The 14,753-nt window shown below is 48.1% G+C and overlaps 2 protein-coding genes across 12 annotated transcripts in view; both read left to right on the top strand.

Annotated features, from left to right (window-relative positions):
- The first annotated feature begins 281 nt into the window (after nucleotides 1-281).
- rfx5 (regulatory factor X, 5) lies at nucleotides 282-6,237 on the top strand. 4 transcript variants are annotated; one of them, XM_044053045.1, is made up of 11 exons: nucleotides 282-392; nucleotides 1,421-1,560; nucleotides 1,640-1,673; nucleotides 1,890-1,972; nucleotides 2,047-2,169; nucleotides 2,263-2,379; nucleotides 3,029-3,107; nucleotides 3,394-3,592; nucleotides 4,196-4,275; nucleotides 4,347-4,496; nucleotides 5,137-6,237. In XM_044053045.1, the coding sequence occupies exons 2-11, from the start codon at nucleotides 1,454-1,456 to the stop codon at nucleotides 6,148-6,150; spliced, it is 1,986 nt and encodes a 661-aa protein (XP_043908980.1). In that variant the 5' UTR covers nucleotides 282-392; nucleotides 1,421-1,453; the 3' UTR covers nucleotides 6,151-6,237. The 4 variants fall into 4 exon arrangements, with proteins under 4 accessions (XP_043908980.1, XP_043908983.1, XP_043908981.1 ...); XM_044053048.1 differs by lacking the exon at nucleotides 282-392 and adding an exon at nucleotides 409-712; XM_044053046.1 differs by lacking the exon at nucleotides 282-392 and adding an exon at nucleotides 409-859.
- Nucleotides 6,238-6,562: 325 nt separating this feature from the next.
- The window catches only part of LOC122786613 (phosphatidylinositol 4-kinase beta-like), a 28,263-nt gene continuing 20,072 nt past the window's right edge, over nucleotides 6,563-14,753 (top strand). For all 8 annotated transcript variants that reach the window (XM_044053036.1, XM_044053040.1, XM_044053037.1 and 5 more), the window contains exons 1-3: nucleotides 6,563-8,186; nucleotides 8,713-9,174; nucleotides 13,185-13,678. In XM_044053036.1, coding sequence (XP_043908971.1) covers nucleotides 8,727-9,174; nucleotides 13,185-13,678 — 942 coding nt within the window. In that variant the 5' untranslated portion in view covers nucleotides 6,563-8,186; nucleotides 8,713-8,726. The remainder of the gene's footprint in view (nucleotides 8,187-8,712; nucleotides 9,175-13,184; nucleotides 13,679-14,753) is intronic.

The following is a 14,753-nucleotide window of genomic DNA, read 5'->3' as shown; positions in this document are numbered from 1 at the left end:
GTGTGATCCCTGAATAGAAACAGCTCTCCATGAATAAAGGTGATTAAAGTAACTAAACCATACATGAGACTGACTTGCACTCATATTTGACAGTTTCAAACATTAGCTCGTGAAATAAACCGTTAAAAAACGGGCGTCTGTTGCTATGCAGATGTCTTTAATCTATCTGTTCTGTAACTGGGCAGATCAGGAAAACACGCCCAATCGCAATAATCCTTGTTAAAGAAATGATTGCGTTAGACCAATGAGACTCAAGTCGCTGTTGGTCTCTGGGTAGATTAATATGTCCGCGCCAATCAGAATGGACGTGGTCTTTGTCGTCAGGCAGACCTGCCACCGTCGTCCAATCACAAAAACATCTGACTGGGGATTTTTGCTGTATCTTGGCTCAGGTACTTTCTTTTTCTTTTTTAAAATAATTTCTCCGTCTGGCCTCAGTCAACATTTCTAACATTAATGACATAATTAATTGACTGTTTGCGGGAACGATCCCGTGTTTATAAACCGCGTCTTAAAGCTCGTTAAAGGGCTCTTTCACTTCATGCTAAACCATAATGTTAGCTACTAGCTAGCGGTGTGTGAGCGCGAGCATCTTACTACTCTTTCCCCGTTACCGTCGCATTACTCCGGTTAACAACGGTGTTAGCTCCGTCTGATTAAAAGCCAGCTGACGTGTCGCGGTGACGCGGTGAGCTGAAGTTAACCAGCGGCGGTGAGGCTCCGTTAGCTGGACGCTAATATGTCAGACACCGGCACATCCGTTCACTGCCCGGCCGAGGACGCGTCTGTCCGGCCGAGGACGTCTGCTGCTACCGCTAACGTTAGCGGCCAGAGGCGGGAAGGAGGCCGGCGGCGGGCTGTGAGCGTGTGTGTGTGTATGTTTGCGCGCGCGTGCATGTGTGAGTGTGTGTGTCTGTGTCTGTATGAGTGCGTTTGTGAGTTTGCGTGTGTGTGTGTGTAAGTATGTGCGTGTGTGTGTGTGTTTGTGAGCGTGTGTGTGAGTTTGTGTCCCCACACATGCTCAGGTGTAAAACGTCAACAAAAAAATATAAATTATCAAGATAATGTTGAAATTTGAAAAATGTCAACATTTCATGTTGGTGAATCATCTACAGTCCTAGTGATTTACGTTAAAGTACCACAAGAGGGAGCTGCACCTTCAAGTCATATTTAAAACATGTTTTCTGTTATAAAAAAATATTTCTTTAACATCGTTTCTACTAATCTCATTAAGTTTTTAATACATTAGCAGTGTTTTTATGACTGTTTCAACAAATCAATGATGGTAGATTGTGGACAATAGGCTCTGCCCATTAGAGTTCCCAGGTTTAAACCTGTTTAATTGACAATAATATTTAGAGTCATGATTCTGTCTTTTTCCACGATAATCATGGGTCTGTGTTTGTCTGACGTGTCTCAGATCATGCGTCTCAGTGCCGGTTAGTTGCTTCAGATGACGGAGGAGCAGAGCCAACAGCAGCGGGGGGAGGGTGGTTTGGAGGCGGGTGAGGGAGACAGTGAGCCCAGCATGCTGCTGCAGAAACTGAAAAACGACATCTCGTAAGTGGACAAACTCTAACCCTAACCCAGTGTCCTCCACTGTTCCACTGTGTTCATGCTCCTCTTCTGTGTCTCACAGGAAGAGCGTTCAGACCAAAGTGGATCAGATCCTGGTGAGGACACACACACATGCATGTGAACAACTGTATACACAAAGAACTTGAGAGAAACACACTGTGATTTTATTACATTGTAACTTAATGTATAACTTCAGCCACGTCATAACCCATACACCTGCAGGTTTAGCTCTAGTTACAATCCAGGTTTAACTTTAGCTTAATTTAAGCCTGATAATGAAACTTGTGGCTTGTTGTTCCCTGCGTTCACAGCAGGACGTACAGCGTTTCTCTGACAACGATAAGCTCTACCTGTACCTCCAGCTACCTTCAGGACCCAGCTGTGGAGACAAGAGGTCAGTCAGAGGTCAACTCATTGTAATGTGGCAGTTAAACAGTTTACCTTTGACCTCTGTGTGTCTGTTTGCAGCGTGGGTGACTCTGGCTCGTTCAACACCACTGACCAGCTTCACACCTGTACCTGGATCCGCTCTCACCTGGAGGAGCATTCAGACACGTGTCTGCCCAAACAGGATGTCTACGAGACGTACAAGTCAGAAAACACACCAACTCCACACTCGCACTTTCTCAAGTGTGAGGTCATGTGACTCTGACTCCTCCCCTTGTCATTCTTGCTGTCTTGCAGGAGATACTGTGAGAACCTGCAGCATCGGCCTCTGAGCGCTGCCAACTTTGGGAAGATCATCAGAGACATTTTCCCCAACATCAAGGCACGGCGGCTCGGAGGCAGAGGGCAGTCCAAATATCCTGAATAACCAGAGGTCACTCTGTGTTCACTCTGTGTTCACTCTGTGTTCACTCTGTGTTCACTCTGTATTCACACTGTTCACACTGGGTTCACTTTGGATTCACGCTGGGTTCACACTGGGTTCACTCTGAGTTCACACTGGGTTCACTCCGTGTTCACACTGGGCTCACTCTGTGTTCACACTGGGTTCACTTTGTGTTCACGCTGGGTTCCCACTGTGTTCCCAGCATGTTTTCACTCTGTGTTCATACTGGGTTCAATCTGGGTTCACTCTGTGTTCACACTGTGTTCACTCTGGATTCACACTGTGTTCCCAGCATGTGTTCACTCTGTGTTCACTCTGTGTTCACACTGTGGTCACTCTGGGTTCACTCTGTGTTCATGCTGTGTTCACACAGTCCGTAGAGAAAATCAGTAATTTTCAGGAGTTGTTGGTCCACTGCTGCCTCCCCATCACTAAGTTCAAATGTTTTATTTTGTCACTTCGGCATTTAAGCTATTTAATATAGACTTAGTTCAGTGACACAAAGTTACCACATGAGGCAGCAGAGGACCAGCAGTTCCTGTGGTCACTTTAAGCCTCAGCGTTAGAATAGTATTGACATGGTTCCTAGTTCTGTTCTTTAACCTGTGAGACTCATACGTACTGTTACAGTGGCATCAGGAGGAAGACGGTGCTCAACATGCCTCTGTTGCCCAACCTGGACCTAAAGAACGACCCGGTACACACACACACACACACACACACACACACAGACACTCTGCTGCCAAACCTGGACCTGAAGAATGACCCGGTACACACACACACACTCTGCTGCTGCCCAGCGTGGACCTGAAGAATGACCCGGTACACACACACACACACACTCTGCTGCCCAACCTGGACCTGAAGAATGACCCAGTACACACACACACACACACTCTGCTGCCCAACCTGGACCTGAAGAACGACCCCGTACACACACATGTTTTGGTCTCCATGACAACTACTCCCTCCTTCCTCCTCAGGCTGAGCTGACTGAGCTGGTCCAGACGTACAAACAGGAAGTGACGGAGGCGGCGTGTGAGCTGATCTGTGATTGGGCGCAGAAGATCCTGAAGCGCTCGTTTGACACAGTGGTGGAGATCGCTCGTTACCTGATCCAGGAGCACATTGTCAACCCTCGGTGCAGCCAGGCCGAGCTGGTGACGTCAGCCACGCTGGCAGGTAACACACACACACAATGGCAGGTAACACACATGCACACACGATGGCAGGTAACACACATACACACACACACGCTTGCAGGTAACACACACGCACACACAATGGCAGGTAACACGCACACAATGGCAGGTAACACACACACAACACACACATGGCAGGTAACACACACACGCTGGCAGGTACACACACACACAATGGCAGGTAACACACTGCGATGGCAGGTAATACACATACACACACACTGGCAGGTACACACACACACACACAATGGGCACGATGGCAGGTAACACACATACACACACACACACACTGGCAGGTAACACACACATGCTGGCAGGTAACACACACACACAATGGCAGGTAACACACATGCACACGATGGCAGGTAACACACATACACACACACACACTGGCAGGTAACACGTACACACACACTGGCAGGTAACACACACACACACACAATGGCAGGTAACACACACTCGATGGCAGGTAACACACATACACACACACACACACACTTACTGTATATACATATGAAACCAGGCCCAGATGAAACACATGTTTTTGTTTGTGTGTGTGTGTGTGTCTGTGTGTCATCTGCAGGAGGTCCAGCCAAACCTCACAGGGTCATAAAGAAAACTCCGGTAGCCTCCAAAGAGTCGGACACAGCGTTGGATCACAAGGTTCTCACATGTTTTTACTGAGCACGCTCAGTCCCTCCCTCTGACACTCACCACTTCCTGTCTGTCCTCAGAAGGACATCAGAGATGCCTTGTCCTCCTCGTCTTCACTGAAGACGCTGCTGCCTGGAGACAAATCAGGATTGGCTACCAGCACCAAGCCGTCCTCCCTGGAAGCTCCGCCTCCTCCTTCCTCTTCCTCCTCTTCCTCTCTGCGCCCTGCGGTAGGTGAACGCCTCCATGAGCCCTCACCTGAGGTCGATCTGTGACGTCATTGGTCCTCTGTGATGTCATAGATGCTCTGTGATGTAATGACTCTGTTCTGTGATATCATGGCTGTTCTGTGATGTCATAGATGCTCTGATGTCATAGATGCTCTGTGATGTCACTGATGCTCTGTGATGTCATAGATGCTCTGTGATGTAATGACTTTGTTCTGTGATGTAATGACTTTGTTCTGTGATGTCATGGCTGTTCTGTGATGTCATAGATGCTCTGATGTCACTGATGCTCTGGGATGTCATAGATGCTCTGATGTCATAGATGCTCTGTGACGTAATGACTCTGTTCTGTGATGTCATAGATGCTCTGATGTCATGACTCTGTTCAGTGATGTGCTCTGTGACGTAATGACTCTGTGACGTAATGACTCTGTTCTGTGATGTCATGGCTGTTCTATCATGTTATAGATGCTCTGATGTCATAGATGCTCTGTGATGTCATGACTCTGTTCTGTGATGTCATGGCTGTTCTGTGATGTCATTAATGCTGTGTGATGTCATTGATGCTCTGTGATGTCATTGATGCTCTGTGATGTCATTGATGCTCTCTGATGTCATGACTCTGCTGTGTGATGTCATGCAGGTGGAAGCCTTCATCAAGCAGTTACCCAGAATTCTCCCTCGCAGCTCCATTCCTGATAAGACGCAGCTCTCTGTCCGCTCCTCACCACCGTCGCTTGCACCCAAAGACGCCTCTGGTGTCGGGGGGGCGTCTGGACCCGGAGGTCCAGCCCCTGCTGCTGCCGCCAGTGGGGGAGGAGTCAAGGTCATTGCTATGGCGACGCTGCCACAGCAGCAGGGTGGGCCCATGCCCTTGATGATCCTGCCTCAGAGCTGCTTGTCCTATGACAGGGAGAAGGTGGCGCCGCCTCCACAGCAGCAACACGCCTCTGTTGCGCCAACCTCCGTGGTCCAAAGGGCCAGAGGAAACATCAGCAAGCGCCCCCTGGAGGCCGTGGCATCAGGGAGTTCAGCAGGCGTGTCCTCTGTGTCTGCTGCCAACGCTCCTCCCATCAAACGGAAACGTGGTCGACCAAGAAAACCTCGGCCGGAGGACGTGCCACCTCTGCCCCCACCTCCTCCTCCTCCTCCTGCTGCTCTTCCTCCTCAGGCCCCGCCTCCTGCTCCTACCACCCATTATCCCATCATCACACCCGTGGGTGGCGGTGTCATCCAGAAGGCGTCGTCTTCCTCTTCCTCACAGCCCGTGCTAGAGCTGGTTCTGAGTCAGCTGCCTGCGACGGCGGCGGAGCACCGCAGCGTGGTGGTACAGTGTCAGCCAGGCGGCGCCGAGCCGGACCGCCACACTCGGCCGTTGCTGCTCCTGCAGACTTCAGCCAATCCCAGCTGGGAGCTGACGGCGGGGCGGACGCCGATGGTTGAGGTGATCCAGAAAGCTCCGCGACCAGGCAACAACACCGCCACCGTAGCCCCGCCTACAGCCCACCTGCCCCCTCCCCTCCTTCTACACTTACCCAAGCTTCAAGAGGAGCAGGGGGAGGTGGAGATCACACCGACGCCCAGCTCCACCCCCTCCACCACCGTGCCCAGGAGTGAGGAGGAGCAGGAGGGTGGGCGAGAGAGAGACACACAGTAGCTCCCATCAACACTGCCCCGCCCCCCTCAACACTCCTCTGACTCACTGCTGGATGTGTTGTTTGTGTGTGAGTGAGTGAATGTGTCAGTGTATGTGTGAGTGAGTGAATGTGGCAATGTGAGTGAGTGAATGTGTCAGTGGAGAATGTGGCAGTGTGTGTGTGAGTGAGTGAATGTGTCAGTGTGTGAGTGAGTGAATGTGTCAGTGTTTGTGTGAGTGAGTGAATGTGTCAGTGTGTGAGTGAGTGAATGTGTCAGTGAGAGAATGTGGCACTGTGTGTGAGTGAGTGAGTGAATGTGTCAGTGTGTGGGTGAGAATGTGTCAGTGTGAGTGAATGTGTCAGTGTTTGTGTGAGTGAGTGAATGTGTCAGTGTGTGTGTGAGTGAATGTGTCAGTGTGTGAGTGTATGTATGTGAGTGAGTGAATGAATGTATGTGTGAGTGAGTGAATTTATTATTCAAATTTTGACGTTGAGTCTGAAAAAACGGCAACGGTTTTCATCAAGTCCTTTCAAAGTAAAAGTTCCAACAGTTTTTAGATATTACATCATCATCTCAACTGAAGCTCCACCCACCATCTGTTAGCTTAGCTTTGCATAAAGAATGGTTCATAGTATTGTCAGTGAACAACGATGTGTGAGGGGGCGGGACAGGAAGTGAGCCAGCAAGTTAGACCACCTGCTAACTTGTATAAATATGTGTGTCACTGTTGCACTTTACTATGAACTATGAGAAGGTCCTGGAGGAGGCGGAGTCTGGTGATGTAACATCATATGAGTGTGTGGTCTTCTTCATTGGTGCTACAAACCACAGGACTGGGCATCGCCGTCAGTCCTCACTGTTTCTTCCTGTGGAAAAAAAAAGTTTTTACATTTATCGCAGTGAGTTCGCTGTACGTGTGTGTGTGTGGAAACTGAACTGTTGCATGATGGGAAAATTAGTTTTAGCACTTTGCTATGAACTGAGTGTAGCTTAGCTTACATGCTAGCTGCTATGATTGAAGCTAAAACCCTGGAAATGTTAAGCCCCGCCCCCTCATTATTCTGTTCCAAACAGAAATGTCTGTTTTTTATGGTTTGTATGTAACAATGTAACTGTTTGAAAGACAGAGGGCGCCGGTGAGCAGGTGCAGGTAGTTCAGTCATTCACTGTGGAAACAAAACCAGAAACGGGTCAGATAATCAAAGAGTTAAGGATCGGGATTCGGGTAGAGTTGACCTTCATGGATCGTCCTCTGATGTCACTTCCTGTTTGTTCATTTATATATATATATATATATATATATATATATTTGTTTTTTAACATGCGATGAAACTTAAACGTAAAAACGTTTTCGGATCATTATGTCGTCAGAAGTCACATGACTGCAAAGCTTCAGTCTTTGTATAACACTTTATTGTCAACAGTTGTGCTGTCATGGTCGTCTTCACCTTTATTAATATTATGATGATGCTGTTGCTATGACGACGTCTGTTTCCTGCATGTTTTTGCCTGCTGCTTTTGTTGTTTTCCTTTTTTCCTCTTTTGCACTTTGTTCTTGAATTGTGTTGTCAAAGGTCAGAGGTCGATGTTGGTTCACGTATGAAAGATAAAACAAACCTTTGTCCTTTCTTTTTGAAATGCACCTTTACTGTACGTGTGTTTTCCTCTGACTGATGAATAAAGGAAGTGACATCACTGACTCAAAACTTTAAAGCTCTGACATCAGCTGTGTGCCTTTTTGTACCACCGTCACCACGTGATAGTAATAAAAATAATGTGAACGTAAACGTAACTTCACATCCCATCGCAGTCATCAGAACATCAGACCCAGCTGATGTGTCCTTCTAGGCCTTTATTGTGAAATGTCACCGGAAATGCTCGTTCCGCCTGCGGCTGATTTAACGGATGTTGCAGATGGAGGCTGGGTCCGACTGAAACCAGGACTAAACCCGGATTAAAAAGCGTGAAATCAACACGAACATTTCCGGCACGAAACGTGGATTAAAGGCCGATTGTGGGAGCGTTTACAGCGGCTGAGCCCGCGGCAGCTCCTCGGTATGTTTTTTCTTCTTTATCGCTCTTTACGTCGCGGGATTCAGTGACTTCTGATCCGGGTTTGCTGCATCAGGAGCAGCAGAGCTGGGCCGAGTCCGGCCCACAGACCCCGGGACTTTCCACCACAACACCCGGTGTCTGTGGGCCGAACTCCTCCCGGCTCTGCTGCTCCTGACCCGGTTTGTTTTTAACTCAAGGAGCGGTCACTGCTGCCTAATACACGTCATCGTGACGTCATTATACAGTATTTACATCACACGTTTTTTAAGTTCAGCCTCGTTTTTCCTTGCTTCTCCTCCTAATGTTTGGCAGGGCACACCCCTTCTGCAGGACACACCCACTCGGTCTAAAATAGGTGTGGTTTGGTTCGGTAACTGAGGAATTTTAGACGTTCATGACTTCGTGACTTCATAACAACATGACTTCATGACTTCATAATTTCATTACTTCATAACCTTCATGACTTCATAACTTCATGAAGTGGACTTCATTTTTTTCACATGTATTTTTTCTACATCTCTTTCAGTTCATCTCTTCAAAATGGCCGACACCGAGGTCTCCCTGTCCCCGACTCTGTTACCGTTTAATTTTAGCTCCTCCCACTCTGCCCCGCCCCCTACCACTGCCTCCTCCCCCACCACCTTCTCATGTCCCTCCTCCCCCTCTAGTGCCTCCTCCTGCTCTGAAAACTCTTCTGAGTGCCCCGCCCACCACCACCATCACCACTGTCACCTCTGTCGTCAACCCCGCCTTCACCTGCAGTTGCCTCTGCCCACTCAGGACGAGCAGCCATCCTCACTGAGTGCCAGCCCACGCAGCTCCAGCCTGAGCGGCAGGAGCAGCAGCAGCAGCAGCAGTAGTGATGCTGCTGCTGTCTCTGATGATGATGATGATGATGTTGCGAGCAGCGCTGACCCACAAACCCAGAGTCCAGTGGCCCACGTCCTCACAGAGGACGTCATGCAGACGAACCTGGGTGGTGACCAAGGTAACCAGGAGGGGGCGCGGTCCCTGTAGTGTATGTCACATAAATGTTGTCATGGTTACAAACCTTCTGCCTGTTACACCTTCTGACAGTTGAACCTTCTGCCTGTTAAAGCTTCTATTAAAGGGGACATATTATGCAAAATCAACTTTTTAACCATTTTAATACTTATATTTGGGACTCTGGAGGCCCTACCAGTCGCCAAAGTGTGGAAAAAGAATACTCAGTCATGTTTTCGTGGTCCCCCTTACTGTAATTATAGGCGATAAAACATGCAATGTTGAATTCCCTGCGCTTATGACGGCAGCATGCGCATTTCACCACGAATGTTACCGCCCACCAGTAAGTTTACTTGGAGAGCTCCACCTTAGCTCCACCTTGTCCCTGCGAGAGTGCAGGCGAGGGAGGAAGAGCGGGATTATGTCAACACGGAGGGACAAGTGTGCTGTTGATGGCTGCACAGTGGAGCACAGTGTTTTACAGAGGATGAAGCTAATGTGCTGGATAAAGTCAGCAGACGTGTGTTTGTGTGTTCACACCACTTTGCATCAGACTGCGGCCAGCAGTCGCCGTATTTAGTCAGCGACGTACAAACACACACATTGTTAAGAAAAGGTCACATAGAGGTCATAACTGACCATTCTGACACGTCCTAATTAAACATATTTGTTCAGTACGTCCTCCATGACTGGAGCACAGACTCAGTCTGATACAGTCACATACAGCAGCAGTTTATGCAGCGATCAGCGGTGGATCAGTGGTGCTGTCCCTAAGTATCCATGTGTCGGAGGTCTCTTCCTGTGACGACACTCTCGCTGTTTTCTGCTCACGCTGCCATGTTGATATTGTCAGAGAACTAGTGAAGGGAGGGGGAGAGGAATTGAGTGGAGGCAACAGGAGCTGAGTGAGTGAGCGCTGTAAAGAGGACAAATCAGAAACCCCCTGGAAGAAGTGGGTGTGTGTTTGCCTGTGTCTCATTTGCATATAAAGGGAACCGAGCGTTCTGAAAGGGGCGGGTTTAGCAGGGTTATTGAACTGCTATGGTGCTTCATCCTTATGGTATTTTGACCAAAGCATGTCACTGACATGTTCATTAGGACACCAGGGAACTATTATAATGGGGGAAATAGGGTATAATATGTCTCCTTTAAACCTTCCGCCTGTTAAACCCTCTGACTGTTAAACCTTCTGACTGTTAAAGCTTCTGTTAAACCTTCTGCCTGTTAAACCTTCTGCCTGTTAAACCTTCTGACTGTTAAACCTTCTACCGGTTAAACCCTCTGACTGTTAAACCTTCTGACTGTTAAAGCTTCTGTTAAACCTTCTGCCTGTTAAACCTTCTGACTGTTAAACCTCTTCTGACTGTTAAACCTTCTGCCTGTAAAACCCTCTGACTGTTAAACCTTCTGCCTGTTAAACCTTCTGACTGTTAAACCTTCTGCCCGTTAAACATTCTGCCCGTTAAACCGTCTGCCCGTTAAACCTTCTGACTGCTAAACCTTCTAACTGTTAAACCTTCTGACTGTTAAACCTTTTACATTACATGTCATTTAGCAGACGCTTTTATCTAAAGCGACTTACAAAAGTGCATTTAAACATTTGGGTACAAATAAGAGTTAGAAGTAAGTAAGAGCTTCAAGTAGATCAAACTATGAAGTGCTAGTCATAGATGCGATGTATAAGTTTTTTTTAGTTTTTTTTGTCGTTGTCGTCTTAGTCGAGGTAGAGTCGGAAGAAATGTGTTTTTAGTCGGCGGCGGAAGATGTGGAGGCTTTCCGCTGTCCGGATGTTGATGGGGAGCTCGTTCCTGCAATTGGGAGCTAGGACAGTGAACAGTCTCGAGTTCTGCGAATGCCTCTGCGATCCTCTCAGTGAGGGGGCAGCGAGCCGGTTTGCCGATGCAGAGCGGAGTGGGCTGGCTGGGGTGTAGGTTTTGATCATGTCCTTGATGTAGGCTGGACCGGATCCGTTTGTAGCATGGAACGCAAGCACTAGAGTCTTGAAGCGGATGCGAGCAGCTACAGGAAGCCAGTGAAGGGAGTGGAGGAGCGGTGTAGTGTGGGAGAATTTTGGTAAGTTGAAGACCAGTCGAGCTGCTGCATTCTGGATGAGTTGCAGAGGTCGTATGGCGCATGCAGGAAGACCAGCCAGGAGGGAGTTGCAGTAATCCAAGCGTGAGATGACAAGAGCCTGGACCAGAACCTGTGCCGCCTTCTGGGTTAGAAGAGGCCGTATCCTTCTGATGTTGTGCAACATGTATCTGCAAGATCGAGCTGTTGCAGCAATGTTGGCAGTGAGGGAGAGATGGTCATCAAGTGTCACACCCAGGTTCCTTCAGTATGAGAAGGGGTTACCACAGAGTTGTCGAGGGTGATGGTTAGATCTGTGGTGGGAGAGCCCTTTCCTGGGAGAAAAAGAAACTCAGCCTTGTCAAGATTGAGTTTCAGGTGATGGTCAGACATCCACTGAGAGATGTCGGTCAGACAAGCGGAGATCCGTTCTGCTACCTGTGTGTCGGAGCTGGGAAAAGAGAGAATGAGTTGGGTGTCATCGGCGTAGCTGTGATAGGAAAAACCATGAGAGCGAATAACTGAACCAAGAGAGTTGGTGTATAGAGAGAAGAGGAGAGGGCCCAAAACAGAACCCTGAGGGACCCCAGTAGCTAGAGGACAGGGTTCCGACACAGATCCTCTCCAGGTTACTCTGTATGTTCGGTTTTGAAGATAGGACAAGAGTAGGGTAAGTGCAGAGCCTGAGACACCTAGTTCTTGAAGGGAGGAAGTAAGGATCTGGTGGTTAACTGTGTCAAACACTGCAGAAAGGTCCAAGAGGATGAGCGGGGATAGGGTCAAGGGTGCAGGAGGTGGGGCGGGCAGAGATTATTAGGAAAAGAACTTGATCCTGAGATAGAGGGGAGAAAGAGGATAGAGAAGGAGCTGAATTTGTGGTTGGTAGAGTGGTGAGATCAGGAGGTGGGGTTGAGAAAGAAGAGCGAATGTCATCTACTTTTTTTGTGAAGTCGTTGACAAAGTGAATTGGTAGAAGGGAGGAAGGAGGAGGGGTGGGGGGATCAAGGAGGTTAGAGAAGATAGAGAAAAGTTTTTTGGGGTTAGAGAAGGAGGATTGAATTTTAGTCTGATAGAAAGATTGTTTGGCTGCAGAGATAGAGGCAGTGAAGGTGGAGAGAAGAGAGTGATAGGAAAGCAGGTCGTCTGACTGTTAAACCTTCTGACCGTTAAACCTTCTGACTGTTAAACCTTCTGGCTGTTAAACCTTCTGGCTGTTAAACCTTCTGCCTGTTAAACCTTTTGACTGTTAAACCTTCTGACTGTTAAACCTCGCGTTTCCACCCGGACCAATTTACGGACGGACCTGAGAGACCGGCAGTCGACTCGTGAGTGTGGTGTTGCGTTTGGTAAACTAGAGAAAGTATTGTTAACTAAATGGAATATGTAACTGAACCAGTGGATAACTCACTGTGCGCTGTGTTAAGTAAATAAATGCAGTTGCTTGAACCGACACACGTTGTGGTTGTTTGTAGCCGTTAGCTTCGCTTAATATGTTGATCAAACGTGCTACAAAACTCGGCTTGGAAATGCCGCCCGTGGACAAAGCTGCTATATGTCGCAGGCTCCGGGGTAGATGGTAGGCTCTGGGAAAACGAGACCCTCGCTTTTCACACAGTTAAACCTTCTTACTATTAAAGCTTCTACTCAACCTTCTGTTAAATCTTCTGACTATTAAACCTTCTGACTGTTAAATCCTCTGTTAAACCTTCTGACTGTTAAACTTTGTCTAAAACTTTCTGTTAAACCCCCTGTTAAACCTTCTGCCTGTTAAACCTTTTGCCTGTTAAATCTTCTGACTGTTAAACCCTCTGTTAAACCTTCTGCCTGTTAAACCTTCTGATTGTTAAACCTTCTGATTGTTAAACCTTCTGACTGTTGAAAGGTTTGTAAGACAATAAGAGTTGTTTTCCTTAAACCTTTAAACATCTTCCTGTGTTTCTGCAGTCATTGATGCTGAAGTTGCTCTGAAGGCTTGTCAGGAAGTTCTGCTCCAAGTCCAGCTGTACAGCGACAACAAGCCCCAACATCACCAACGACAAAACGTTCAATTGAGCGAGTGCTGTGAAGCTCCTTGGTTCCTCGGTTCAGGCTCCAGCTCCATCAAAGAGCAGGACAAGGAAGAAGAGGAACAAAAACAAGGAGGGGCATCCCAGCAAGTCCTGCCTCCCTCAGCACAAACACCACCTTCCTCACTGCCACCAGCGATCGCGTCATCATCAAAACAGTCATGGCTGCTCCGCCTCTTTGAGTCCAAGTTGTTTGACGTTTCCATGGCAATCTCCTACCTGTACAAGTCGAAGGAGCCGGGCGTGCAGGCGTACATCGGAAACAGACTTTTCAGTTTTCCTGACAACGACGTGGACTTTTACCTGCCGCAGCTGCTCAGCATGTACGTGCACATGGACTCGGAGGTGGGCGACGCCATCAGACCCTACCTGGTGAGACAATGTGTCTTCTTCACCAGCAGGGTGGGTTCTGTAGCTGCTACTTTAGCTGCTACTTTAGCTGCTACTGTAGCTGTTACTGTAGCTGCTACTTTAGCTGCTACTGTAGCTGCTACTTTAGCTGCTACTGTGGCTGCTACTGTGGCTGCTACTTTAGCTGCTACTGTAGCTGCTTCTTTAGCTGCTGCTGTAGCTGCTACTTTATCTGCTACTGTAGCTGCTACTTTATCTGCTACTGTAGCTGCTTCTTTAGCTGCTGCTGTAGCTGCTACTATAGCTGCTACTATAGCTGCTACTTTATCTGCTACTGTAGCTGCTTCTTTAGCTGCTGCTGTAGCTGCTACTTTAGCTGCTACTGTGGCTGCTACTGTAGCTGCTTCTTTAGCTGCTGCTGTAGCTGCTACTTTATCTGCTATTGTAGCTGCTTCTTTAGCTGCTACTATAGCTGCTACTTTATCTGCTACTGTAGCTGCTTCTTTAGCTGCTACTGTGGCTGCTACTGTGGCTGCTACTTTAAAGTGGACATATTGTACCCTATTTCCCCCATTAAAATATTTCCCTGGTGTCCTAATGAACATGTCAGTGACATGCTTTGGTCAAAATACCATAAAGATGAAGCACCATAGCAGTTCAATAACCCTGCTAAACCCGCCCCTTTCAGAACGCTCGGTTTTGTGCATGGTCCCTTTATATGCAAATGAGACACAGGCAAACACACACCCACTTCTTCCAGGGGGTTTCTGATTTGTCCTCTTTACAGCGTTCACTCGCTCAGCTCCATTTCTCTCCCCCTCCCTCCACTAGTTCTCTGACAATATCAACATGGCAGTGTGCGCAGAAAACAGTGAGAGTGCCGTCACAGGAAGAGACGTCCTACATAAGGATCAAGCCGAACACTGTCGAACTGTAAATCAGTTAAAAACACTTAGGGACAGCACCACTGATTGCCACCGTTGATCGCCAGCGGCGCACGGTGGGCTGAACAAACTGCCGCTGTATGTGACTGTATCAGACCGGTGACTGTATGCTCCGGAGCTGGCGATCAGCGGTGCTGTCCCTATGTCTTTTT

This window comes from Solea senegalensis, linkage group LG20, assembly GCF_019176455.1.
Source record: "Solea senegalensis isolate Sse05_10M linkage group LG20, IFAPA_SoseM_1, whole genome shotgun sequence".
Classification (NCBI taxonomy): Eukaryota; Metazoa; Chordata; class Actinopteri; order Pleuronectiformes; family Soleidae; genus Solea; species Solea senegalensis.
The sequence above is the reverse complement of the archived record's forward strand: the minus strand, read 5'-3'. Positions and strand labels throughout refer to the sequence as shown.